This window comes from Carassius carassius, chromosome 39, assembly GCF_963082965.1.
Source record: "Carassius carassius chromosome 39, fCarCar2.1, whole genome shotgun sequence".
NCBI classification, from domain to species: domain Eukaryota; kingdom Metazoa; phylum Chordata; class Actinopteri; order Cypriniformes; family Cyprinidae; genus Carassius; species Carassius carassius.
In genome coordinates, this window is record NC_081793.1 from 16,602,774 (window position 1) to 16,629,478 (window position 26,705).

A 26,705-nucleotide genomic window follows, 5' to 3' on the forward strand; every position below is an offset into this window, starting at 1 on the left:
GTAGCGATTGGGCCTGTTACCAATGCAATTTTTTGACGTGGAGGGACGAGCCATTGAACCATGCAACTATTGAGTACAAAGCTGGAGGTTCCCAAGAGAGCTTTGGCCCACTTTTCTTGTCAAAAGATAATAGCTAACTGAGCAGAAGAAGGGGACATCGAACATATTGGTTTTTGAGCATTCTGTTTAGTGTTCCTCTCTGAAAAAATCCCATACCCGCCAGATGGTGCCCAAAGAGCTATTTACAGATGAATTTGAATAATTTAACTTGTATTTATGCACATTTACATTTATTTACTTGTGTGCAATGTTCTATTAGGTATTCCTAACTACTATGCACAGCACATGTATTAAAATGTATTACAGTGTACTGTACATGTTGGATACTTATGTTTTGTTGTTAAAATGCAACACATTTGCGATTTGTTTATTTTAGATAGCAACAGTAAAGACTACAAACAATGCAGAGAAGACTGAGGTGGTGGATGGCTACTTGTTAGTGAACTGCTAGGTTTGCATGCAGTATTCATACACTATTCATAGACAGTCCTGTGGTGATCCTACCCATGATGCTTACCTTAACCTTTGTAGGCACAAATGTGAATCTAGTTGTATTCACAATGTGTTATATTTACATGAAATGCTTGAAAACAATATGTTAGGTTTAATGTAAAAGCAGGAATGCAAAGCTTTTTATTTTTATAACATTATATTTAAGTCTTCCCTTAAAACGTGTGTACAATTTGATCCGTAAAGCACTATATATATATATATATATATAAGACATTATTTAGTTGTAAGTACTTAAGGTTATTTAATATACTTCACTTCTTACAAATCATAGCTATTTTCTGTTTAATCACTGGGAAGAAGAGGCTTTTTAAAATTCTGAGTATTATATAGATATATATCTCCAGCTAAATTTATTTATTGTCTGTTGTGATTCAATAGCAACAAGATCTCTCATGCCGGGGTTTCTCTCATTAGTAGTTGTAAAGAAAAGTGGAGATATAACGCTTTCAACAGGAAACAGAAATCTATCACTCTGCTCCACACGTATATAGGCCTACTAGTTTTCCAGACCGTCTTTTAGTCTTGGTGTTGCTTGGCGACAAACAGAGCTTGACATTTCTTTTGGAACTAATTTAGTTTGTGGAAAACAAATATACTAACTAATCAGTTTGGAAATGGAAGTTACTTGATACTAATTGCTGTACTTGTTTAAAGAATTGTTCAGCATTTCAGCAGCACTGAATAATTTGAAAACTGCGGGCTCCTGCCTATCGCCAAATCACAGCCATGCTGATGTTGTTCTTCCATATTACTTAGTATAAATGCACACTGACAGTTTACATTACAGTGGCCATGTGACACGTATACGGTGCAAGTACAATTACACGTTTAATTAAATAGCAATAGCCTATCAAGGACTATTTTATTATCAAAAACAGATTTATAGAATAAATTACAAATAAACTGCATGCACTCAAATGACTCCTTGCTTATCACGATATTGCTTATCAACATGCACACTGTAATGTGAAGTGTGATAAAATGCTTTTATTCGTGGCGAGCACGATCACGGCTAAAGCTGTTTCCTCATCTGTATGTGGAGTTGTTAATAACGGTGAGCGCTGTCCAAGGTGCTGCAGCGCTCTCGCCCCGCCCGTCTCCATCACGCACTAACCGGGAGACACGTGACGCGATGTGCTGACAGTCCCTGGCAAAGCTCGCCTGAGAAACACATCGCACCTTGTCTTGCACACAGAACAGGGAGCGAAATCTTCTATTTTATATACACCGAAAATAAACTAACATTTACATTGGATCGTTTCTGAAGGATGAATCGTTTTGTACTGAATCTTAATTGGTTGTTGGCTCCGTTTTGAATAATTTTTTCATTTTATTTTTTAAATCTATTGGAACTTAGGAGATCCGCATAGGCAATTTCTTCTGCTCATTCGACACCGATGCAGTGTTTTTATTTATTTATTTTTTATTTTTATTTTTTAATCAGATGAAAGCCTGAATCGATGTGGAGGAAATCAACCAGATTCATCAGTGAGGTTAACCTGTCAAGAGGCTCACAATGGTCCATTTCTCAAGGTAAAATAATTAAGCATTGTGTAAATGTAATTTGAAGGCGTATTTGAAGTTATGAGCCGTTTTCGGTGAGAGTTATGGTTGTGCTTCACGCGCTCACTGCAGTCACGCGCAGGTGAGATGATGCAGCTGGGCTTCATTTCTGTGTAATTTCGCTCTATGGCCGATTCATTCCTGTTTACAGCTGGCCCTTGCTTCATCTTAAGCGACATCTGATGACTCCCTATATTTCCTGGTCGCAGCGTCTGAAAGAGAGCACGGTAGAGGCGTGTTAAAGGTGTCTTTCTAGCTCTGTTTGAACAGATGGTGGTTGATTATTGGCTGTATTGCGCATCTGAGTCATCATCAATTTTAATCAAAGGAAAGGAAAAATGGAGGAAAATTGCTATTGTTTGATAGTAAATTTTAAATGGCATCTATTTGTTTTGTAAGATCCCGTTGTTGTGTAAATCGCTATTAGGATGATCGTGGGTTGTTCGAGACTCCATCTATAGTAGCTACTGATAGCAAGGCATTACCGTAATCGTTTCGAGAATACGGTAAATAAGACTGCGTTCTCTACATTAATCGCATATGATATGTTGTGTAAGATCCATCTGTGAAAGGGGGTCGGTTGTTATCTTGCTAAGTAGCCCCGTGTAAACCTGACAGTAAACACATAGGAATTCAAGCATGAACTGATTGGTTGAGATCAGTTGACAGACAGCCCAGAGGCCAGACGATTGCAGTGTCATTAATGCTTAAGAGGCGCGCGATAAGCCCCCGCCCTAGGCTCATTTTGGGATGCAGGTCTTGAACCGAGCGAGGTTCACTGAATCAAACGAGATTTCCCCATTGCACACTGTACCGATGTTGTCCTCCGTTCGGACCTTTTGTCAGACTGCACATATCCTCCTGCTGAAATAACTGTAAATATGATTGCCTGTATGTCTGACTCGGCTGCAAAAATAGTCATAATTATAAAGGAAAAGAATGCGAAATACCAAAAAAAAAAAAAAAAAAAAAAAATTTCAGTGGTTAATTGTAAGACTACCATACCATACCTTACGATGTGATTTAGTAGTAAAATATATAGTAACACTTTTTATACATAAAAATATACTCATAAAAATATATACATAACTTCTTTAAACTTAAAAAAAGTACTAAATAAATATTTTATGGAGACCATTTACATATGTAGACTACTATTAAGCTTATGGGGGGATTTTAAGTTTTGTTTTATGCTGTGCACATTGTAGGGTTTTATGTTGCATGTCATATTAATTAGTTAATATTTACAGCATTATTTAAGTGTATGTGTAAGTGTATATGTTTGTGTGGAAACACTGCAATATATATATATATATATATATATATATATATGTGTGTGTGTGTGTGTGTGTGTGTGTGTGTGTGTGTGTGTAAAATATATAATGACCAGAATGCTTCATGTAATGTATACTTTACATACCCATTTTGCAGCAGCAGCTATATCCATGTCATGAGAGAATCTCTCTAAGATTAAAACAAAGTGGTATGGAATAGCCATACTCCAATAAAAAAAATAAAAAAAGATAATAATAATAATAATAAAAAATCCATTGGATACCATTTTATACTCTTTATTTTACTTAAAGCTACTTTGATTTAACCCAATATACCTCTGAAAATTATATATTTGTTTTTGCCTTTTTTGATTATTAAATTATTAAATCATTATTTGATACTGTGGAGAAAAAACAGCAGCCACCTGATGAAATACACAGGAGTTTTCTGGTTCATAAACCATGAATTATACTGAGAATATACATGAATTATATTGAGAATTATAGTGAGAAAAGCAAATAAAAAGTACTGCTGTAATTGAAGATTAATGCAATCAATATCAGCGTGAAATTTGAGGTTTCAATATCAGTATCACTATGAAATTGTGGTTTTGTGTATGAATGATTGTGTTGTGTATTCTATCTATCTTTTTAAAAGTGGCCACCTTATCTTTCTTTTCCAATAAAGAAATTAAGATGTTCTTTTTCATTCTTTTCAGATTATGGATCAATATGTCAAAACGGATGTGAGTTGAAGGTTTGTGAACACTGAGGGCCCTATTCGGGCCTACACGTTAACTCTGCAAAGTGTACTTTTTTCTGCTTTTGATTAGGGCTGACTTTAGTCCTACACAATGACTTTTAACTAGATTTAAAAGACCCTGACATTAATGTCCCTGTATACCCCTAATGAACTCTATGATGTACAGCATTACACATGGCTGCAATTTATAGATACTTTGATGACTCGGCCCCGCTGTAGCACATCTGGATCCCACTGAAGGTTTTTTTAAGCTAAACAGTAGCCTTATTTTTTTATTTCAGTAGACCAGTATTTGGGCTTTAGCGAGACCCTTTATTGTTCTGATTGGTATATTTAGATTTTGAAAAAGAGTTGGCCGTAACACAGGCCTTCTCCCTCTCTCAGTGAACAATGAGTAAATTACCCAAAATGCATACCAGTCCTGTATGTTATAGAGAGCTCTGTTACACTTTAGGAGCACATCACTAAGAGAGCTGAATCATTTTAGTTTTTGATTAGTTCTATTGTTAGTTCTAACTTCCTTAACTATTCACAATGAGCTTCTCAATGCGGAACGGGGCACATCTAATCTGGATAGGCTTACTGGTTTGTTGCCTTGTCGACATGGGGGCCAGTATGGAGTTCACCGGTGCAGAAGGCCAGTGGGCACGGTTTCCTATGTGGAACGCTTGCTGTGAAAGCGAAATGAGTTTCAACATGAAGACCAAAAGCGCTCATGGACTTTTAGTGTACTTTGACGACGAGGGATTCTGTGACTTTTTGGAACTGCTCATCCACAACGGTAGACTCAGTTTGCGGTTCTCCATCTTCTGCGCCGAGCCGGCAACTGTGCTGTCTGATACCGCCGTCAATGACAGCCGCTGGCACGCTGTGACCTTGCGCAGGAATTTCAAAAAAACTACGTTAGTTGTGGACGAAGAGATCAAGTGGGTGGAGGTTAAGTCGAAAAGGAGGGACATGACGGTCTTCAGCCATTTATTCATAGGGGGGATACCTCGTGAGCTGCGATCTGTAGCATTACGCCTAACGTCTTCAGCCATCAAAGATCAGGTCCCCTACAAAGGATGGATAACCAATCTGAGGGTGAACAGTTCCGAGCCGCCACTTATTGGTAGTGAGGGAGTCAACAGCGGCATTTGCGAAACTGACCACATTTGCCTGAATGGAGGAGTCTGCAGCATTGTCAATGATGAACCCATTTGCAACTGCTCCGAAACTGGATTCCAGGGAAAAGACTGCAGTGAAGGTAAGAGGCCTGGATTCGTCGTCTCCATTGTTGAGGTGTTGAAATGTCTTTTCAAACACAGCCTTTTCACTTCTGTTTTCATTTTAACATTGCACTAGTTTCTCAGAGGCAGTGCATGCTACATCATGTCTGTTCCTGGCCTCCACTATGGGCCCAGTACATTACATGATTAGATTACCACTGATCTCAGTCGGAAAAAGCCAATGATCTGAAGGAGATCATTTAAATAGGCTTTAGTGCCGTCTGTGTCAATTCCGGAGCATCAATGAAAGCCTGTGTTTTTGATAACAAGATGTCAGCAGAGGCTTCTTGCTCTTTTTTATGCTAAATTAACTTAATATACTATTGACACTGCTCTGGCATTACAATTAAGTACAAAAATGATGAGTTGAATACATGCACACAAGCCCATGATTGAAGTATGATGATTTGAATATTATTCTCCGTCTGAATTTAAGGAGTTGGGTGCTCTAATTATATAATCAGCCAGATGTTCCATAGAGTCACTGTAATGACTTAGCCAAAGTTACAATTTCAATATCACAGGAAAAATAATGGCATACTCAATACAGTATTCAGCAACCATCACAAAGCATTTTTTAATCCAGCTTTACAAGAAAACCTCCTCTACTGCACTTACAGAGTTATTTTAATTACAGAAGTGATTAAAACAATTGATGATGTAACTAAATAGGGGGAGACCATTTCTAATTCTGTCTTTTGAAAACGGATGGTTGAACGCATATTACAAGAATTCAGATTTTAATGCAAAGTCAGTTCCCTTTTGAATATGTATGTTTTGGTTGGTTTCCTAGTTTGACTTACTCCCTTGGTGTCTGATTTCACTGTTTTTATGTTCTTTCCATCTTTTTCTTCATTTTTACAACTTCTCTATGGACTGATCTTGATGTTGATTGATATAGTCTGGGTTAGGTCGAAAGCCGAAGAGGCACCATGTTGCCAAGGAAACTACATACCCACTGAGTAAATGTTGCCCTCCTAAAGCACAACAGAGAGACAGTATGTTTCACTGACAAATGTTCAAACTAGAATAGCAGTCTTGTTGTGGTACAGTGTTCACTGGGCTTTCAGCTAAATGCATCGTCTAGTGGATTTGATGAGATTATGACAAAAGGGCAGGGCCCTCAGATGCTCAGCAGCTGCCTAAAATCAAGATGCACCGCTCTCCAGCCCCTGTGCTGGTAGGATTGCGCATCTTTGCCGGGTGAGTCAGAATAGACCTGCCCACGCAGCTTGGAGTGGCCTCCATCACACGCTTTTGGATGACACATAAGGATATGTGGAGATGGTGGAGGCTACAGGACGTGTAGCTCTTGATCAGTAGTGTTATTTATTTATTATTGGCAGTTCTTGAGGTTAGTGGTGCTAGGCGTTTTTTTTTCACTGTAGTCTCCTTTGATGATTTTATTGGTCAGTGCAAAAATGAGTTGTTTATCAGATTAGTTAGATTCAAAAATCTACCATGCATTTTATTAGATTAACTGAAATACACTCTTAAAAATAAAGGTTCCATATGAAGAACCACCATTTGAGTTCCCCAGAGAACCGTTTAGTTAAAAATATTTTTTGGCAAAGGATATTTAAATAATGTAATAACTTTTTTCACTGAAAATATATATATATTTTTTTTTGCAATGGAACGTTTCCATGGATGTAAGAATTTCTTCATGGAACCATAGATTATGATCCTTCCTTGTTCTGTCAGAATTGTGCAGATGACCTTTCATTATGTCTTTTTCTGTTTTTGTTATGAGAGCAATGACAAATCTCCAAATGGCACCAGGCAGGACAGGAAATCCATTATAAAGGATTAATTCCTCAAATGAAATAGATATAGAGCCAACGTGGTGTTCATTAAAATGACAGCATCGTTTTAAACTCCTCTTAGCCTAAATCTGTCCTTGCTTTGGTTATTAATGCAAATCTGGCCCATGAAGCTCCTGCTGAGGGGAAAGCAGGCTACTTTTTGTAATTTTGTGTGTTGTCAGCTTGATAACCGAGGTGACCTTTTGCCAATAAAACTTTTTTTTTTGTGGATAAATAAAGGGATAGCTGCATATTAAATGACTCATTGATGAATGGCTAGCTTTTTCATTTAGATATATGTGCTGCTCGCTTTATCTCTGTCGTCATGGAAAAAAATTGCAGTGTGGTGAGAGCATGTGTACGTGTTTGTAGATCTCAGGCAGGAAAGGGTGGTATGTGGATTAAATATGTCCTTTCTCTCCACACGTCCACTCTGTCATGCTCTTGACAGGCAGTTGTGGTAATAACCTTCTTTAGCAGAGCAGGTGTGGGGCTCTCAGCGGGAGAGGTAGTCCGCACTGCAAAGAATAACAGTGCTACGGGTAATGAGATATTTTTGCCCTGCTGGGGTTAGAGAAAGGGCCTTATTTTGTGTTATTATGGTTAATGCTCTTACAAGTCTGAATTGGAAAGCCAAAAGGGTCTGCTCTGTATCAGCTTGCAGCCATTGTTACCTTATCTTTATGCTCTATTAACTGTATAATGTGCTCCGTCTCCTGGTTAAAGATGGCTGTAAGGTATCTGCGATTGACGTCCATGTGGTTTCATATGCTAGGAGACTTTGGTTGGAGAATTGGATTGTGTTGGAGGACTTGTTTACAACAGCGATTAGATTGTTTCACCTCATCTCTTATCTTTTGTGGTGGAGCTAACATTGTAAGGGTCGGTCGGTCCCTGGCTGTGCGCTGTGTCGTTTAATGATGCAGTCATATTTTAAATGCATTTTTTTTACCTCTGCTTTGGACCTATGCAAATTAACTAGGGTGATGTAGTGTAGTGTACACCCATTAACCTCTTGCTAATGAAATTAAGGACCTGCTTTAATTGGATCCATCAGCATCTTAATTTTAATGACTTATTTAATCATGTCACAAGGGGCCTGTTTTGAAGATGACAGAAGAGAGACTTTGAAAGGATAGTTCGCCAAAAAAAAACAAAAAAAAAATGTGTTGCCATTTACTTGATCCAATGTCGTTCCAAACCTGTACAACTTACTTTCCTCCATGAAACCACAGCATATTTTAAACCATTTTTATCCATGCAGCATAAATCAGTAGAGGCCCAAAACATTTGTAACTCATTGGTTTTCACTGTATGGACAATAACGGTTTAAAATATGTTGCGTGTTTCGCAGAATTTTAGGTGAACTGTCTCTTTATGTCAACAGACATTTATGTCACCTGTACATTGGAATACCTACTTAAATTAAGCAAATATTTGCAAAGTGGAAAACTGGAAATGGATTAATTCACTATAAGGCATTCCAGTATAAAATCCATTGACTAACGGATCACTGTATGGACAAAAACTTCCTTTTTGTTCCACAGAACAAAAAAAAGTACATAAAAGTACATACATTTATCAAATACTATTAATCAGAAACAGAAAATGGATTGAGTAAGACTTACCAGTATAAAAATCTCTTGATTATTGGATTACCCATTGATTCACTGTTTAGAGGAAAACTGACTTTGTGCTCAACAGAACACAAAGTTGTACAGGTTTGAACATAGATATGTATAGCTAGATGCCCTATTAGTGGCTGTTTCTATGGGCCACTATACATAAGCCGTCCACCATATTGGAATGTCAAAGCCGGTCCATAAACATTCGAGAGCAAGGTACAGGTGCATCTGAACTACAACTGTAGTAATATGCACATGATTATCTACATCTTCAGTAGACTTCAGAAGATGCTTTTGCTTAATTATGCCATTAGATAACAAGGCATTTAAAATTTTCTAACGTTTTAAAAACCTGTAAACCAACACATTCTTACCTGTGAAGGTTTATCCATTTTTTGTGGAATTTAAATCTAGGTGATTTTTAAAATCAGATGCTGCAGTATGTTGTTGTATCTTGAAATTAATTGATTGTTATTGGGAGTAACGACATATAGACCATTCAAAGATGGCGGACGAATTGACTTGTCTGGAGAGGTCGAATGTGGCATCTACCTATACATATGGGTTTGAATAAATGGTGACAGAATTTCTATTTTGGGTAAACTGACCCTTAAGCCAAAAGACATTTGTGTAATCAGCGCATTACAATGACCACACATAAATGAAGCAAATTCAAACAATGTTGGTCAAAAATATAATATATAAAATATTTTGACTATTATAATATCTATGGGTTCTCCCCATGTTGTGCAACTGACTTTTACCTTCCTTGATCTGGCAACATCACTTGATAATCTTGAATGGAGGGGGAGCCCGTGTCAAATACACTGTATATTGAGAATTCCCCTATCAGTGGCGGATGAACCCTTTCCAGATGGACTAAGCTCACTAATCTCTCTGTACTGTAGATGACTGCAATATGGAACTTGCTGCACATTGCTCCCTGTGGGGGAAATGTTAAACTAGATTTGGTAAAATCCCCATCACTGGCACAATGACAAAGCGCTATATTTAGAAGATTTTACAATGAGTACTTTTGTTTTGAATATATTTTCCAGTGGTTTCTGTTTGACTATGGGCAAAACTCACTAATATTTAGTCAAATGGGATTTGGATGTTTCTTTAGGATATCAAATGCAGAAGAACCTGTACCGCACATTCACCCCGTTTCAACTGTATGGTCATTATCAGAGTTTTTGAGGTTTTATTAAATCGTTGTTGACAGCTACATCTTAAGTGACTTTGCCGCTGTGCTATGTGGAGCGTACGCTCATCATATGATCCCTTTGGGCAAGTTCCATGCGTGTGCTTTTGAAAGTAACATGCTCTGACTTACTAAAAATTGCTTTAAACGAGCATCTGGAGCTGCAGTCCGGTTTGTAAAGGGCTGCATGAGTGCGGGCGTCACATCATGCTGGAGTAAGGGTTAGTGTGTGTGTGTGTAGGTCATCCTCAATTTCTATTTCTTATTCTCTGCCAAATTCAGGGCAATATGCAAGGGCAGCACTTAAAAGAAGCTGTCAGCTCAATGAAAGCCTGCATGTCTTTGGCTCCGTGTGAGCTCTGCAGTGCTAAGGAGAGGCTACATGATCCTGATCTGTCAGTCAGTGAAATGTAAATACAACCGCTGTTCGGTCAGCCTGCCTCTGAGAAGACCAGCCGGAGCGTATATGTCCGAGTGTGTGTGGTGTTCTTCCAGAATGGCTGCTGCTTCCACACACACAAATACTGTATATCTATATTTCGGCCTTGGTCTAGCAGGTTTTGTAAGAGAGAATGTGGCACACATGTTTCTGCATTATGCAGGATGGGCTGAAGCACAAAATCAATAGAGTGGGTCCTTGAAACTGCTGTGGAGTCAGTGTAGATGGCTAGTTAGTGTTTTGTGATGGTTTAAGCTAATTCAACTGTTTAGGATTTGTTTTTGTAGTATTACTTTTATCCCTCCGAGCTGTTTTTTTTTTGTCAGTGGGATGAGTTTGCACATTTGTCAAACCAAGTAGGGTTTGTCAGTCTCTTCATAAGCTGATAAGAGAGGATAGAAAATCACCTGTCATTTATCACTGCAACACTAACAGCTAAATATTTCTTTGTCATATTTTCTGGCATGGCACTCTTTTATGTTTATGTTTTCTTTATTCATACATTCATCAGCATTTTTGTTTTCGTGGCAGTAGTGGTGCATGCAATTTGAGTTTGGTCGGGTGGAGGAACCGGCTGCGGTAAGTCCCGGGTCATTATTCTCCTCCTCAAGATGCAAAACACGGAGGTAGGATTGGATGCTTTAACTTTAAGATAGCCAAGTCCATTTTTAGGGAGTCTTGGGTGAGTTGATCCAGGGACTGAAAGTGTCACCAGAAGTAAAAGGTGTGATGAATGAATGCATGTATGAAGGTAATGTACTCTTTTTGTTTTAGAACAGAAAAATGGTATTTCAATGTAAAGGGGGTAATAACATGACATGCATATGCATATTCAGGTATTGTAAATTTCTTTATTACTGACCTGACTGAATGATGTTGTTTTCTCTTAGTAGGTTCATTTTGCATCATCTACAGGCATTTTTCTTTCCAAACATGTGCATGTTTCACATATAGCCCCTGTAAATTCCCCTCACACACAACCATGAATGCCATTTAAAATTATAAATATTAATTCAAAGGATTCAAATTGTTTTGAACAGTCCTTCAAAAAAAATAAAATTAGTCATAATAATAAAATAAGATTTTCCTTAGGGAAAACAGCATATTTATCTTTAATTTGCTTTCTGTAAAACAGCTTCTGTGAAATTAGGGGTCCCACCATTTTTCTCCGTCTTCCAGTTAATTATGATGTGCATGTTTGAGCATGGTCATTGATATACTGTGAAGAGTCAATTTCACCATGTGTTTTATCAGCTTTTGAATGACTTAATAATGTGTTATCATCATCTCACCATGGAACAACGCTCTTTCAGAGTGCTGTAGACACAATGAGATTAGATCTTGAGGAGGACAGAGGACACTTAAAGTCAAATAAACCCTCTAGTCTCCACATTTTCCATGGTAATGAATGTTTGGCCTGGGCACAGGATGATAAGACGCATGGTAACCACGGTAATCCTCAAGGCTGGGCCACCTTCCAGTCTGCATGCTTCTTAATCAATGTCTCCTTCTTTCTCTTCACGCCTCGGCCGCCCCTCCAGAAGAGGCCTATGTAGGAGGTGGGTAGACATATTTTTCTTTTCTATTTTCTTTTCATCCGACCCGTCCCTACTCATGCACTTCTCTCTGTCTTCATATTTCAACCCTTTCTTTTAGAAATATTCTGTATTTCCTATTTATTTGAATTCGGTACAAAAACAGTAAGTGGAACTGGTGTACAACACAGGTAAAAGGTATCCAACTTCAGTTGAAAGCGCTTCCTTAATTAGAGGTTGTCAGTAAACACATGCTTCACTCAAATCGATGCACATGGTTCAAGAAACCAGAGGCTGGAGCAAAGCTTGTTTACATTCCATCTAAAGATACAGAAACATGACTGTAGCTCCTAATATGAGCTTCTGAAACCCTTATATAGTGAATAAATTACAGTACATGGAAATTCACATCCATACATTAGGAAGCGTTCACTGCAATGGAAAACCTGGACAGTCGTTGACAGGTAAGTACCATAAACAGCTAAAAAACTCTCCTATTTCTTACTAACAATTCCAAATACAGTTTATAGTTTTATAGTGATTCAGATTCATTCTTTTAGAGGTATTACTATATATTTTGGCTGTGGCTCACAGGAACCTAAACAGACGTGAAATGGGTAATATTGATTTATCCCAATATAAGCTGTAGATATTTTGTTATTGAATTGACACATTTTTGTGTGCAACCTAACTTAATTTTGCTAAGATCCAATCTGTGTATTTTTCATCTTCTTCCTGTGGAAGGTTGACCAGGCGGACAACATGTTTGATCTATGGTGACAGCAAAGTGATATATATTTTTTTTTCTAATCTAGATTTGTCTCTTTCGAGTGTGACCAATAAAGCATTGCAACCGCTGGGTTGAGGAAATGCTTTTTGAATGTTCCCTCACACCCACTCTCTCCCTCACCTCTTGACCCACCCCAAACCCCCCTCCCCCCATCCCGCACCGCAGGCATCCTCTGTCCAGACGATGCCCGCGTGTCAGTGTGACAGAAAACCTTCCCATGATCCCGTTCTCTGTGCTGACTGTGCTCTTGTCTTCCCTTAAGGTCTTGCGCACCTGATGATGGGCGACCAAGGTATGGGTTTAATTTTTTACTCACCTTTTTGCCTCCATCAGCCACTCCCTCCTCCATCTCTCAGCCTCTCTCTCTCTCACTGTCTTGTACTGAATCCTCCTCATCTTCCTTCACTGCTGGTAGGGATTTACTGGGGCTGCTTTCTTTCTGGCTTGGCGCTGAGTCAATGGATGGTTTGGTCTTTTCCATTATTTCCCCACCCTCTCCTATGTCTCTCATTCACTCTCTCTCTCTCTCTCTCTCTCTCTCTGTCTATTCGCTTTAACTTCCCTTCAACCCATCATGCCACTTCTTTTGCACTTTAGTTTTTTTTTCTCCGTCATTCTCTCAACAGTCCCAAAATTCCATTGGTGCTTGCCAACTTCATTTTCATATAGAGGGGGAAAAATACTTTCAACCCAGTGGATGATGTGAGTTACAGGGACTTCTCTCAGGGGTTTGTTCACTCTTTGTAAATGTTCTAGTCTGTATTCTCGAGCTCCAAAACTGGAAAGCATTAGCCGTCTGTTCGATATTCATGCATTCTCCCTCATCTCTCTCATTGTCGTGTTCTGGCATGTATCACGATAGGAAGCTTCCATCTCCTCTTGCCTGCCCTTTCTCTTTTTGTCTGCAATGCATGGAGTCTCTTCTGAACGTAACCTTTCATTTTTCTGTCTCTGAATCTAACACGCGACCATGATTCTGACTGTTGCCTCTTTCCTCTCCTTTGTATTTTCCTGTATCTCTCTGGACTTTCTCTTCATGGAACCATTATATCAATATCATAGGGAAAAGAAAAGGTATATAATGCTTCTTTCATACTATGTAATGGTGTAGTTTAACTTGAGCTCTTTAAGCTCTTCATGTATACCCCTGTACCTGTGGCTTTACACATTCTTCTGTTTATTCATGTGTTTGTGGTACTGAAGTCACACTGATTTTTCTCTGTCAATCCCTATAAATATGATGAGGGACTGGAAGGTAGGTGAGATGTCATGAAAATGGGAATGCGTCATTGTGCAGTTTGTCAACGAATGTAATGTAGGATTAGGAAGGAAAACAGCACAATTTTAATGAGTCTGCTAGTAAAATTGAGTTGTCTAGAAAATCAATGCACAGAAAATGTAGATGCATTATTATTGGCAACATAAAATGTTTTAATTTTTAAAAATTAATTAAGGCAATTAACCATTTGTCATAATCTACAGTATAACAAAATAATAATAAAAATATAGATCGATCTCTATATGGATAGAACAAAGGTCTCAATAGATAGAGAGGTTTATCGCCATTATTTATACATATAAAAAATCTGCATGAAATATTGACTACACAAAGGAGTTAATGAGGGCACATTTAAAAGCATTCATTATAAATAAATGTGTTGCCAGATCATCAAAAAAAAAAAAAATAAATAAATCAGGTAAGAGGTAATATTCGTATTTTCATATTCTGCTGGCATTAGTCTCTTTAAGAACATTCCATACAGTCTGTACGCACCAATGCATATTAATTTAGTAGCACTTTACTGCTCTTTGATATTATATTACAACTTTTGAAGAGCCCGGTGAGATCCAGCTAAGGTAAGTGGACAGCACCTGGCACTATCACAACTGCAAGTACTCACATCCTGCACTCGGCTAACAGATCACTGCATGCTGGTTTATCCACTGAACTTTAAACACACATAGACTGATGGGGTTATTCACCTTGGTTTGAAATATGAGGGATCACGGATAAGCGGATCAGGTAGGTGTGCTCTCTGTCTTTGGCGGGTCTCTTTGATTGTGCTCTGTAAGGCACTGACACCCAGGCCATCTCACTATCCTGAATGGGCTAATGCCCACAGGAGTTGTGGGGGCTTCAGGCTTCTCTTAGCACATTTGAATACATTTTCAGAGGCATTTATATTTTCTCTCATTCCATTTTCTCATAGAAAATTGATTTTCATCTTTCTATAAAATTGAATGAAATGGTGCGTGTGGTGGCTGACCTTGCCAGCAGGGTCACACTGGCATTATCAAATGAATTTTGCATTGTGTTACTTTTATGTGGATATATGTTTGTGTAAGGACCACATTTGTTAGAGAGAAGGGAAATGAAGTGAAATTTGCATTTCTTGTTCATTTATATTCTGTTTACCATTCTCATAGCATCTTCCTAACTGCACACATTTCGTTTTGTGGTTCAGTGAAGTCCTGCAATTAAAATTAAAACAATTACAACACAAATTTACCAATAACTGCAGCATAATTGATTACAAGGCAGCACATAATAAAATCAGAGATTCAGGAAAACTTCTGTTTCATCTCGATCTTAATATTGGGATGTTCAGTTGAGCTCTGCATGGCTAAGAATATAAATGACCAACATGTCTGAAATTTATTGTAAAAGTCAGTAAATATATACATATAAAATCTCTATACTTATTACTTTCTTATACATGTTAATTGAGTGCCAGAACTAAATAACAGAGTAAACATTTTCAGTTGCAGTTTTAAATTTGAATTAAGCTATGACCAAATATTATAGCTGAAGATATGAAAAAGGTTTTAGTATTAGAAATTCTGTGTCATTTAAATGTGTGTTTAAACGTGAGATAAAGTTCTTAAGGGAAAAATATGAAAAGCGCATTTATCACCATGCGATTTCACATGCTTGTCATCTTAGCATTTATAATGAAAGTTTGGTCTGGTTTTCAAAAAGAGCACTGCAAGATTTGGAATGTTACAAAAACAGTCTATGCAAAGTTCTTACAGCAGACTGAAGAAAAATCATTTAATTGATCATTTAAAAAACCTAATGTTGAATAACTAATAATTTATTTGATTTGATTGAACTGCAACAGTTACGTTGTTAAATGTAAATTCTCAGCTAAACTAAACTGTAGTTGTACTAAACTGTAAATGTATCCTCTTCTTTTACCTAAGTTTTCTGTCTTTGTAATTCATATGACATAATATGTTACTATGTCATTATGTTTAGAGACCTTGAAGATCAGGAGTTCTTGGAGCAGTGTCCTTACATTTGGCATGAATGAACTTTAAGCCCTCACAGACATTTTTTGATGCTATATGTGTGCTTCTCTCTGGGAATGCATAAACCCATTTTTACTTGCCATTAGCCGGTTCGAAGACAAGTGCAAATATCTTATTTAAATAAGTGGCAAACAACATGGTGGGTCTAATTGCTGTCATTTCACATGGAGAGAGTCTGTGAAGCTGAATCGCTGCTGCAGGCGCTGTAATGCCCGCAGACTCCAAATTAGAATTCTGTAAGTCTAATTGACATGGCAGCATAAAGAATACCAGCAGCTTGGATATTTATGGTAAATCCTTTGAATTGTAATCTGCACCTGTTTAAATGAGCTATGTTGTGGTAGATGTATCAAATTTGTTCTATTCGTGAAAGGTCTTTGTGCATTGGCTCTCATGTCGGTTGCGAGTGAAATCATCCAGACAGCTTGTTCCATTTAGCATTTTTAGCTTTTGCTATAATCTAGAAAAATGCTGTGCTAGCAGCTTACAGTCGTTTCTTCATTGCAGAGAAATGTGCCTCAGATACCATCACTCACTTGTGTCATTGTCACAGATGAGTGTGATAGGAAGAAGAAAGCCTGCTGTGACGTGTTGATCAATACGTATTTAAAATCCCATTACGCCTGCCGTTGCACATCGGATGCCTCGTTAATGTAATTACAAAAGTGGAACGGCCTCTTAAATTACTACAACTGTACCTTTGCTGACTTGCAACTGTTGCATTCATTCATACACTGTGATGTATTAAATGAAACGCAGAGAAAATAATGTAAGTCTGCACTGGTGGAAAACACCACCGGGTTTCTGTTCTGGAAAAAGAAAAATGACAATCCTGCTAGCTTAACCACAATGTCAATATTTAGAAATAAATCAATATCGCTACCTCACAGACACTGGTGATTAAAGATTAAAAGATGGTAATCTACTCTGTACTCTGGCTTCATGTGAGACTTAGTGTACAGGCTAAAAACAAGTAGGAACTCACCAACTCTTTATCTTAATTGTAGCATAAGTCACACAAGGTCACACATTTTGGTTATAAGCACTTTCTGCAATCTAACAGCCGCTCAGCCATCACAAATCCCATCACCTTACTCTGTTCTCATTCAATGCTCTTTGACACAAAACCTCAAATACTTTTTTATGTGGAAGAGAGGCAGTGTTTCAGGCATGCTGCCAGTTGGAACTGATGTTGTGTAGCTTGAAGTATAAAAAAGCAAAGAAAGAAAGAAAAAAAATTCTGGAGGAAGTTTATTTTGTGTTATTTATGGATTTAATACTGCCTCCAGACTCCCAGTCTTCATATCTTAAAGACACCAGTCCTATGCTAGACCTTATCTCAAATTGGGTGCACATTTCAATCAAACATAGAATTTCAATTGGAATCATTTTGGATGATATTTCACTTAAAATATATAAATAAATGGGAGGGGGGGGGGGGGGGGCATTAAACATCAATGTCAAGTGGCCTAATGTTGTATTTTTGTGTAATAGGAGAGTTTTGTTTGTAGGCATTTCCTTTGCAGATTACTAGTCATGTATTTTTGGAGGAGGTCATTCTTTCTCGAACATGTCTGATGCACTCTCCACAAATCTTTTCAAACCACTTCAAACTGAAAACAAGACTTGTGTAGCAGAAACAACTGAGATAATACAGGTAAAGGGAGACACTTTATGGCAAATCATCAATGGTGTTGGTTTTCAAATGTGATCCATATGGCTTCATCAATACCTCACTATTTTACTGTAGGCAATCTTAAAGATTCCAGATAAAAAAAAAATAGTCCATTATGAAAGACAAAACAATTGGTCCAGTGTAGCCAAACTATCTTTGAAATACAAATTAATGTGGATGAATGACAGGGACATAAAAATGGACTCACATTGGTGAGTAGATGTTAGATGTAATGGTGTTCTCCATTCATGTAAAATATCAGCCTACACAGAACATGGACTTAATGCAGTTAGCAGATGAGTGTCTGATATACATTATTGTTATCATGGATGGCGGTGACAATTAGTAAACTAAAACTAACTGCTGAATGCAGTGATTGACCAATGAGAGTTAAGAATTCCAGAGAGCTGTTTAGAAATTTTAGCTGAGGTATTCTTAAACAAGCATGCATGAAAAAATTCATAAATTAATTAATAAGCGCTGTAAAAAAAAAAACAAAAAAAAAAACACTCGTTTGTTGCTAGTGTATATATTGCATCAACTAATGTTATCAAATTGAAAATTACTGTACAGTGTTGCTGAATTTTTTATTTATTTGTTTTTTCAACAAAATGATAGAGTATGTGATTAAACCCAAGTGTTCCACTTTATCTGTATCCATCCTACACCTACAGTTTGACAGTGTTTTCAGCAGATAATACAACCGATTTATGGCGGTGGTTATATCCCAACATTTATTCAATTGGAGCAGTCTGTAATGGAGGACAGCTCATTTCATAGGGTTCAGAGGCATGGCTAACCCCATCAGCGCAGCAGACATTTTAGGATTGTGTCTGGGCTAAAGGTGCTGAATGCTGAGACAGTCAGGGGACTGCGATGAGTTCACCGTCGCCATTTATGTAGAGCTGATCATTGTTAATAAGATGATTTTCTCATTCAATTCCTGTAATGGAATCAAAAAGTAATCAGCAGATGTCATTCATGCATTTTGGGGATGGGGGGAATCTTTGGGAAAGGCGAAAGGATTTCTTGATAGGTCAGTCTAGCTGCTGAGAGACACTTTAATCTTAAATGCCACTGTGCCAGACCGATTCAAAATGTATTATCCACCTCTTCCAAATGGATTTAAACTGAACATTGACATCATTGGCCCCAATTTGCAAGTGTGGACGCAGTGTGCTGAAATCAAGGAATATAATATTCACATTGATATTTAGAGAATCAAGCCACAATATTGTGTAGATGGTTTTTAATTTATGTGGTGCAATAAATTATATATATTTTTTTCTAATTGAGTTAGTTTTCTTCCTTGTTTATCTCTTTATGCAAATTAAAGTGGCATAGAAAAAAAAATCTCTATTCCAGGAAGAAACAATATCATAGAATATTTTTTTAACTCTGACATTTATATTTGCTGTGAGCCATGCCATTGTCAAGTAATAGCTAGCAACATTAGATTATTATACATAATTAGGAATATAATTATATTTAATAGCATATTTATTTCAAGCATTACATTTAAGACCTAAATGACCCTCATCAATGACAACAGTGTGATATTACCAGATTTTATAGCCATACGTGTTGCACTGCAAAGTGTTATATTGCAATCAGTGAGGCAAAATAGGGCAAAAAAGACTATGTAATGAGAGGGAGGAATAGATAGGCTCAGTCTTTCTCTCCTTTGGATTTGATGCAACACTGTTATCTTGTTGAAGGAGAGGAACATGCTGATCCTAATTTGCTGGAGCAATGCTCGCTGGCAGTATTTTTCCATCAGGTCAAGCTATTTTGAAAAACCCTCAAGGTGTGATAGTGCTTGGACTCATTGTTGTGGTGTGCCTGCCAGAATGTCATTACCAGCATTGGTAGGTGGGTTCTATCCTCATCCACTGCACTGCACGTTCACATGCGTGCTGTGCTGAGTTGATAGCTGATATAACCTTTTGGACGAGATTTAGGATATTGGCCTGTAAACATTTAATTAGTTGAAGTCTGTCACTGGTTTTTGATAGTGATTGGCATTCTTGATTTGTTTGCAGTGTTGGGGAAGATGCCATAACAGAAGTGGTTCAACTACAATCAAGTGTTTCATTAGCTTTATTTCTTTTTTCTTTTTTGCATAAAAGTATAAAGAACTTAATTATGGGGGTAATATCTTTTTTAAATGTATATGTAATGTAGACATGGCAGAAGCTGAATGGTGTTCATGACGTTAAGATCCATCTGCCTTTAAAAAAAAAAAAAAAAAAGCAATGACAAACAATCCAAAACGGCAGGCAGAATTACATGCTCAAAATCCTGGCTAAGTTCTAAACACAGCAGAGCAGACAATCTGCAAATAAATCCAAATCAGTAATTAAACGGGGAATAATCCGAAAGTCAGGCAAAAGAGGTTGATACAAGGGCAGGGTGAAAACATGGGCAGTAAAGATCACTTTGATAAAGCAGAATGGTAGCACTTGGCAATGGGGGTATGGAGCATGGTTCAAATACAATATTAAAAGGAAATGGCTGAATGGGATGAATTGTCCATGGACTGAGGTGTGACAGAATAATAATGCAATATAATTAATAATATGCAGAGAACCATATTATTGTATTATAATTCTTATAATAATCATCAGTGGCAAATCCTTTACATATGAAGGAACATACTTACAGGCTGTGAGTCAGCATTTTTTGTCAGAACACCGGCATTGTAGGCTACTGGTTCAGGAAACAGTCCTCGTCCTCCATAAAATGCATTGCACACATCTAAATATTTGGTTTGAACTGTTATAATACAGTGTTGTAAATACAACTTAACCACTGATTTCTAGTTGTGTTGACGTGGCGCTGGCGGTGGCGGTAATAATACTACAGCTAGAATCAAAGTTACGACCTTCTTTCTTTGCTTGAACATTTGGGTGGTGTTACGCAAACCTTCCTACACAGTGATGTAGACATGTTGAGGTGTATTTAAACGAGCCGTTTTAGGGGGGCGTGGACGAGTCTTAACTTTTATAAAGAATATCTCTTTGGGTTTGAGACTTTAGTCTTTGCAACTTTAGGGATCTATTCACGAACAGCTTGTAACACTCTAAAGAGAAAGGAAAACTTGAAATCGCATCATATGACCCCTTTAATAAATCTGAATGTCAGGAAGTAGAATTAAAGTTAAGTAAAATCAAATTCAGTTGATTCAAAGGCTTTTTTGATAGTTTTTTATAAAGGTGTAAAATACCTTAAAGGTTGAAGTTTTATAGATTCAGTACATTTCTCTTTCTATTATTTCGATTCAAATTCCAATTCAGTTTCCTGTGGGGCATGGACAATTAAATTAAGATTTACTCTAATAAATAAAGGAAGCTAAAAATTTTGTGCAGCCATACCAAATACAGCTAAAATCTAGATGACACCAGATTGAGATGAATGGTTAGTTTTCTCCAGGTGTTATACATAGATGTTTTGGATCCTGCAGCTGTTTTTGAGCTTTGCATTAAACATAGAAGCAGGAAGTCGTGACAACCTTTTAAAAACGAAACCCGGAAAAAAGAATAAAAGAAAACAAAAAGAGAAATCATTGGCAACACAAGTCAATACACAACGGACACACAAGCTCCCCAGGTGAGCTAGATGGAGATCAGACATTGAATCGATAGCCTGAGTGACTGAGGTGATGGAAAACTATATCCTGGGCGGACGAGTCACAGTCCCTGAGGCAGAGGGGTGGGGGCCCTAAGCTGAGTTTGCACAACCGTTTCATTTTCAGCGGGAATACGTCTGACCTTGGTTATTTAAGATTAGCATAAATCTCCCATGAGTAGAGCTGGCAGTATCTCACTCCCTGTCGTGCCACTTATCTTCATAGAGCATCGTTTGCTAGCAGCCAAATTGTCAAGAGATTATTTTTACTTTATTTATTCTTTTATACCTTGGTAGCAGATGTGATATCGTGATTTATTGTTGTTTCAGCAAGTTGATGCCAGGAATAAACAGGACGCTTATCTGTATTCTAATTTCTGATAGAGCTCCTACAATAAAGCACTTTAGCCAGCGTGACCTTTTAAAAGCTATTAAGCATACAAACATGCGCATTTGAAAATGAACCTTAAATACACACACGCGCGCACACAAAGTTTTTTTTAAGCTCTGAAGTGATGCATGGTGACAGCTTGTGTATTGAAAAGCAGTAAATATGCATGAGAAAGGCTGCTAAGCATTTTCCTCTTCACAGTCGGTGGATTGTGAAGATAGATGTGGATTGTGTGACTCACATCTCATTAGTCATTCATAGTCACTGCTTTAAGTGCCATATGTGAACTTCAGATTCAGGTAAGAAAAAATAAATAAATAAAATAACCAGGCGGATCCCTGCGGCTTCTTGCCCTTAAAGGTTTGCGATGCAAAAAGATGAACAGACAGTCATCTTCTGTGCGATTGATTGATAGGTATTTTAATGAAACCATAAACGGCTGCTTTCCCCCATTTCAACTGCAAATTCAAGCCGTACTCTTGAGGTTATTGTAATACCTTAATTAACAGAACACATGAATGCGTAAAGGCCTCACAAGGGAAAATATGTTTAAATCCTTCTGTTTAGCCTACTTTGATGAATTTCAAATTACTCACACTGAAGGAATGGGGAGCACCCCTGCAGGACAATGAGCTCATGCCATTTCCCCATTCCTCTTGACCTGCCAAATCTGTGGTGGCCAGCACCAGCCGGCCTCCCTGGGGGTGTGCGGGTACTCATTAATCTCCGGCCCACAGTCCCAAAGTGGGCAGAGTAATTGTTTAATAGTAGATACTGAGAGATCATGACTCTCATCGTTTGACATTTATGAGGTCATCAGTGTTTCTCTACATTAATGTACATATTTATTCACACGACACAACTGGGGCTTTACTGATATCCGGCGAACCGCACAGCCAGCTGAACATAATAAGGGTATCTGCGTGACATTTCTAATGAGTGTATAATTTACTCAACAACGCAATTATATCACTGATATAACGATGGGTTGTGATTGACATTGTGTGTATTTTAATAACAAACTACAGTGACATGTTTCACACGGAAGTGTTGTGTGTCTTTCCCTCGCTGATACTCCTTCTGTTTGCTTAATTATTTTACTAATTATTCTGTAATGGCATAATGTTTGCCACTCTATATGTCAACTCTAAAAAATAGGTTGCTATTTATATTTTTGACACAGGCTGGGGGCTCTCTGAGTTTCAATGAGTGTGGATTGCTAATTTTTCATCAGGGTATAATTATTGATTTGAGCCATGGACTGGCTGTATTTACGCCCTTATTAAAACTGAAACCTCTGGGGTGGTTTTCTCACGTCCTGCTGACCACTTCAGTCAATGAATGGTTGTGACCAGAATCTCTTAAAGGAAAGGTTCACCCAAAAATTATCATTCTGTTATCATTTTCATGCCATTTCAAACCTATATGATTTTATATGAATATATGAAACAACACTGCACCTCACTGACCTTTATCGTATGGCAAAAACACTAATTTATTACTTTCTTCTGTGTAATACAAAAAAATATTTTGAACAATGCCTTTTGGGGGTTTATTTGTTCATACAATGAAAGCCAATTGGGACCAATGTTTCTTTTGAACTGCACAGAAGAAAGGCAGTTATACTGGTTTGGAACAACAAGAGGGCGAGTAAATGATGAATGAATTTGCATTTCTAGCTGAACTGTCAGTTCTGGAAGCACAGACATGTCATGAAAATCAATCAGTGGTGGCATGATCAAAATTGAATATAGTGATAAAGTTGACTGAAGTAGCAAACTCTGCTAGTTAGGTTTTATAAAAGAGAGAAGACTGTTTTCCTGTGATCGTCAGTCGCTGCCTGGCCAATTCATTTAGGTTGACTTAACAGAGAGACCTCTTGGATTGGCTGTCTCAATCTAAAAGTATGGCCCATCACATTTTTAATAGCAAACACAAGATGGGCTCACTGCCACAGTGGCTCTGGGGCTGATCATTTGTCTCGTGTGGAGAGTGGAGCAGTAAATCAGCCCTGGCTGGGGATGTGACGTCTTGGACGGGGATAATTTGTGCTCATTCTGTTCTGGAGAAACTGGGCCAGAGATCATTAGGCCATAAATCATGCCAAAGACGGATGCAAATGTAAAAGAACAGGAAACACAAAAACACAATCCTGAGTTAAGACTGGAAATGGAAACAGTGTGCTCTGTTAAATGACTTCCTGGGCTGGTTTAGGTGGAAATTTTCCTTGAGCAACAAACTTTTTAGAATTAGTTCTTAAAAGACTTTGAAGTAGTGATTCTCATTTTTGAAGTATGTTTTGAAGGGGTCATATGATGGGATTTCAAATTTTCCTTTCTCTTTGGAGTGTTACAACCTCTTGGTGAAGTTCTGTAAAGTTGCAAAGACTAAAGTCTCAAATCCAAAGAGACATTGTTTATCAAATTTAAAATGGCTCATTCAAACACGCAGCCACATGTCTATATCATTATGTGGAAATATTTGCATAATGCCGCCCACATGTTCATGCAAAGAAAAAAGGTGTGGTTTCAGTAACCACAGTTAGTGTTAAAGCAGCCATGTCAAGGAGATACTGTGTGTTTCTAGGCGAAAGCAAAAAGCACTTTATTTGTCCTTCCGAAAGTAGATGCATTTAGAAATCTTTAAGATTACTTACAACAGGACAGCAACGCATTTTATGGATGACCATTTCGTGAACCCAGGAGAGGAGGTAATTCTGACTTTGCTACGACAATATGGCGCTTCAGAATCAGCTACTGGAAGTATGTTTTGTTATTAGTTTAAATATTTGCCATTGAATATTCAAATGTCGAGTTTTGCACATCGTGTGTGTGTGTGTGTGTGTGTGTGTGAGAGAGAGAGAGCCAGCTGTCTTAACCGTCCGTGGCTTGTGTACTGCAAACACATATGAACTTCATCACTGTCTGTCACGCGACTCTGTTGGTAACTGATGGTAAAACTAGTGAAATTATTAACTGTCTTTACATTTATTTTGAAATATGAAGCTTGCGATTATGAAAAGGGGCGTTACATTTCTGATGAGTGCTTGCGGTGTTCAGCCAATCACAATGCACAAGGCCAGTTGGCCAATCAGAGCTGACTGCGCTTGTCTGAAGGAGGGACTTTGTATAAAATGACGCGTTTGAGAGAAGTGGAGTATAGAGGACCTACAATAATATACAGTATTTTACACCAAATACACAAAATAATGATAGTTAAAAAAGTATCATATAACCACTTTAATTAAATATAACAAGCATTCTGCGAAGGACAGTGGAGAAGAACAGATTTTTTCATGTCATCTTACAGTGCATTATTTGAGGAGTGTTTTTTTGTTTACAAACAGTTGGTGTAAGTGGTATGATCATGTATCTTTGATTGAGGGGAAATGGGAGTACTTTACATGTAAGTTGTTGCTTAGAAACTCATTGCTGCCTTTTTATTTTACCCTCTGAATGTCTCGGAGCAGGATTTGATGATGAAATGTGAGATAGCTGTGTGCAGTGAAGCTATTGTATGTATATGAAAATTCAGCTTTGCCATCACAGGAATAAATTACATTTTAAAATAGAAAACTGTTCTTTCAAATATGTAATATTTCACAATGTCAATGACTATTTTATTTTTCATTAGTGCAAAAAAAAAGAAAAAAAAAGAAACATAATTATTCAAAACTTTTGACTGATTAAAATATTATAATATTTATCAGTATTTTTTTGTCAAATAATTAAAGTATTATTATTATTATTATTATTATTCAATTTATACAAGTTAACTGTATCACTTTATTTTTGTACTTGTTGTGCAGTCTAATATTTTTCTTTGTCACTGTAGAGTTGTAATAGAATTCTAGAAGTATGATTCAAAGTCGAATATAAGATTTATTTATTTATTTATTTATTATTATTATTTTTTCATTATTTGTGCTGGGAACACTTTAGTTTAGGGACCAATTCTCACTATTAACTGGTTGTTTATTAGTACTTATAGCTGTTTATTAGTACTTATAAAGTATATATTAATGCCTTCTGCGTGACCATGTTTTAGATCCCTTAATCCTACCCCATACCTAAACTTAACAACTACCTTTTTTAACTTTTAATAAGCAGCAAATTAGGAGTTTGAGGCAAAAGTTGTAGTTAATAGTTAGTTAATAGTGAGAATTGTTCCCCAAACTAAAGTGTGACCTTTCCAAATAAGACAGTCGACTCTTTCCACCCTGCTTTTGTGTATACTCTTAATTTATACCCCGAAGCGGTGCAGCAAAGGATGAACGCCCTGTGTTATAAACAGTGTCATGTACGACCAGTCTTGCATAATCAGTTCATCCCAAAATGAACCAGAGGCATTTGAACATTGTCACTTAAAGGGATAGTTCACCCAAAAATGAAAATTTGATGTCTATCTGGCAGATATTTATGGCGGATCGCGGAGTTATAAGTGCATTATTGCCACCTATCTCTTAAGTGGACCATTGAATTGAGATTGTAGATAGAGTGTCCATTTGGTGGTGATAATGTACTTATAAGTCTCCGATCCACAGTAAAGAAAGAAGAAGATACATCATGAATCTGCTGTTGAGAACGCGCCCAGGACACACTCAGGACAGTTTGAACATTTCAGACATTGTGTGAATCAGAGGTAAAAAAAAACAATATAAATACTGTTCAGTTTCTTGCACAGACCGATTGTTTTGTGTCTTTACACATCAATTTATCATCATGAGCCGCAGGGTTTAATTTGGTTTTGTTTGTGTAAGTTTTTTTTTTACTCTCAAAGATGTGATTCCCATCCACTTACACTATGAGACTGACATACTGCAGTGGTTTGTGTTAAAAATCTTTGTTTGTGTTCTACTGAA

At 37.5% G+C, this 26,705-nt stretch overlaps 1 protein-coding gene across 17 annotated transcripts in view; it reads left to right on the plus strand.

The window, feature by feature from the left end:
• Positions 1-1,704: 1,704 nt before the first annotated feature.
• The window catches only part of nrxn1a (neurexin 1a), a 182,741-nt gene continuing 157,740 nt past the window's right edge, over positions 1,705-26,705 (plus strand). For 12 of the 17 annotated variants that reach the window (XM_059530936.1, XM_059530938.1, XM_059530943.1 and 9 more), the window contains exons 1-4: positions 1,706-2,106; positions 4,130-5,419; positions 12,056-12,073; positions 13,102-13,131. In XM_059530936.1, the coding sequence (XP_059386919.1) occupies positions 4,708-5,419; positions 12,056-12,073; positions 13,102-13,131 (760 nt within the window). In that variant the 5' untranslated portion in view covers positions 1,706-2,106; positions 4,130-4,707. Of the gene's footprint in view, positions 2,107-4,129; positions 5,420-12,055; positions 12,074-13,101; positions 13,132-26,705 lie in introns of all 17 variants that reach the window. The other 5 variants (XM_059530946.1, XM_059530954.1, XM_059530949.1 and 2 more) reach the window with 4 other exon arrangements.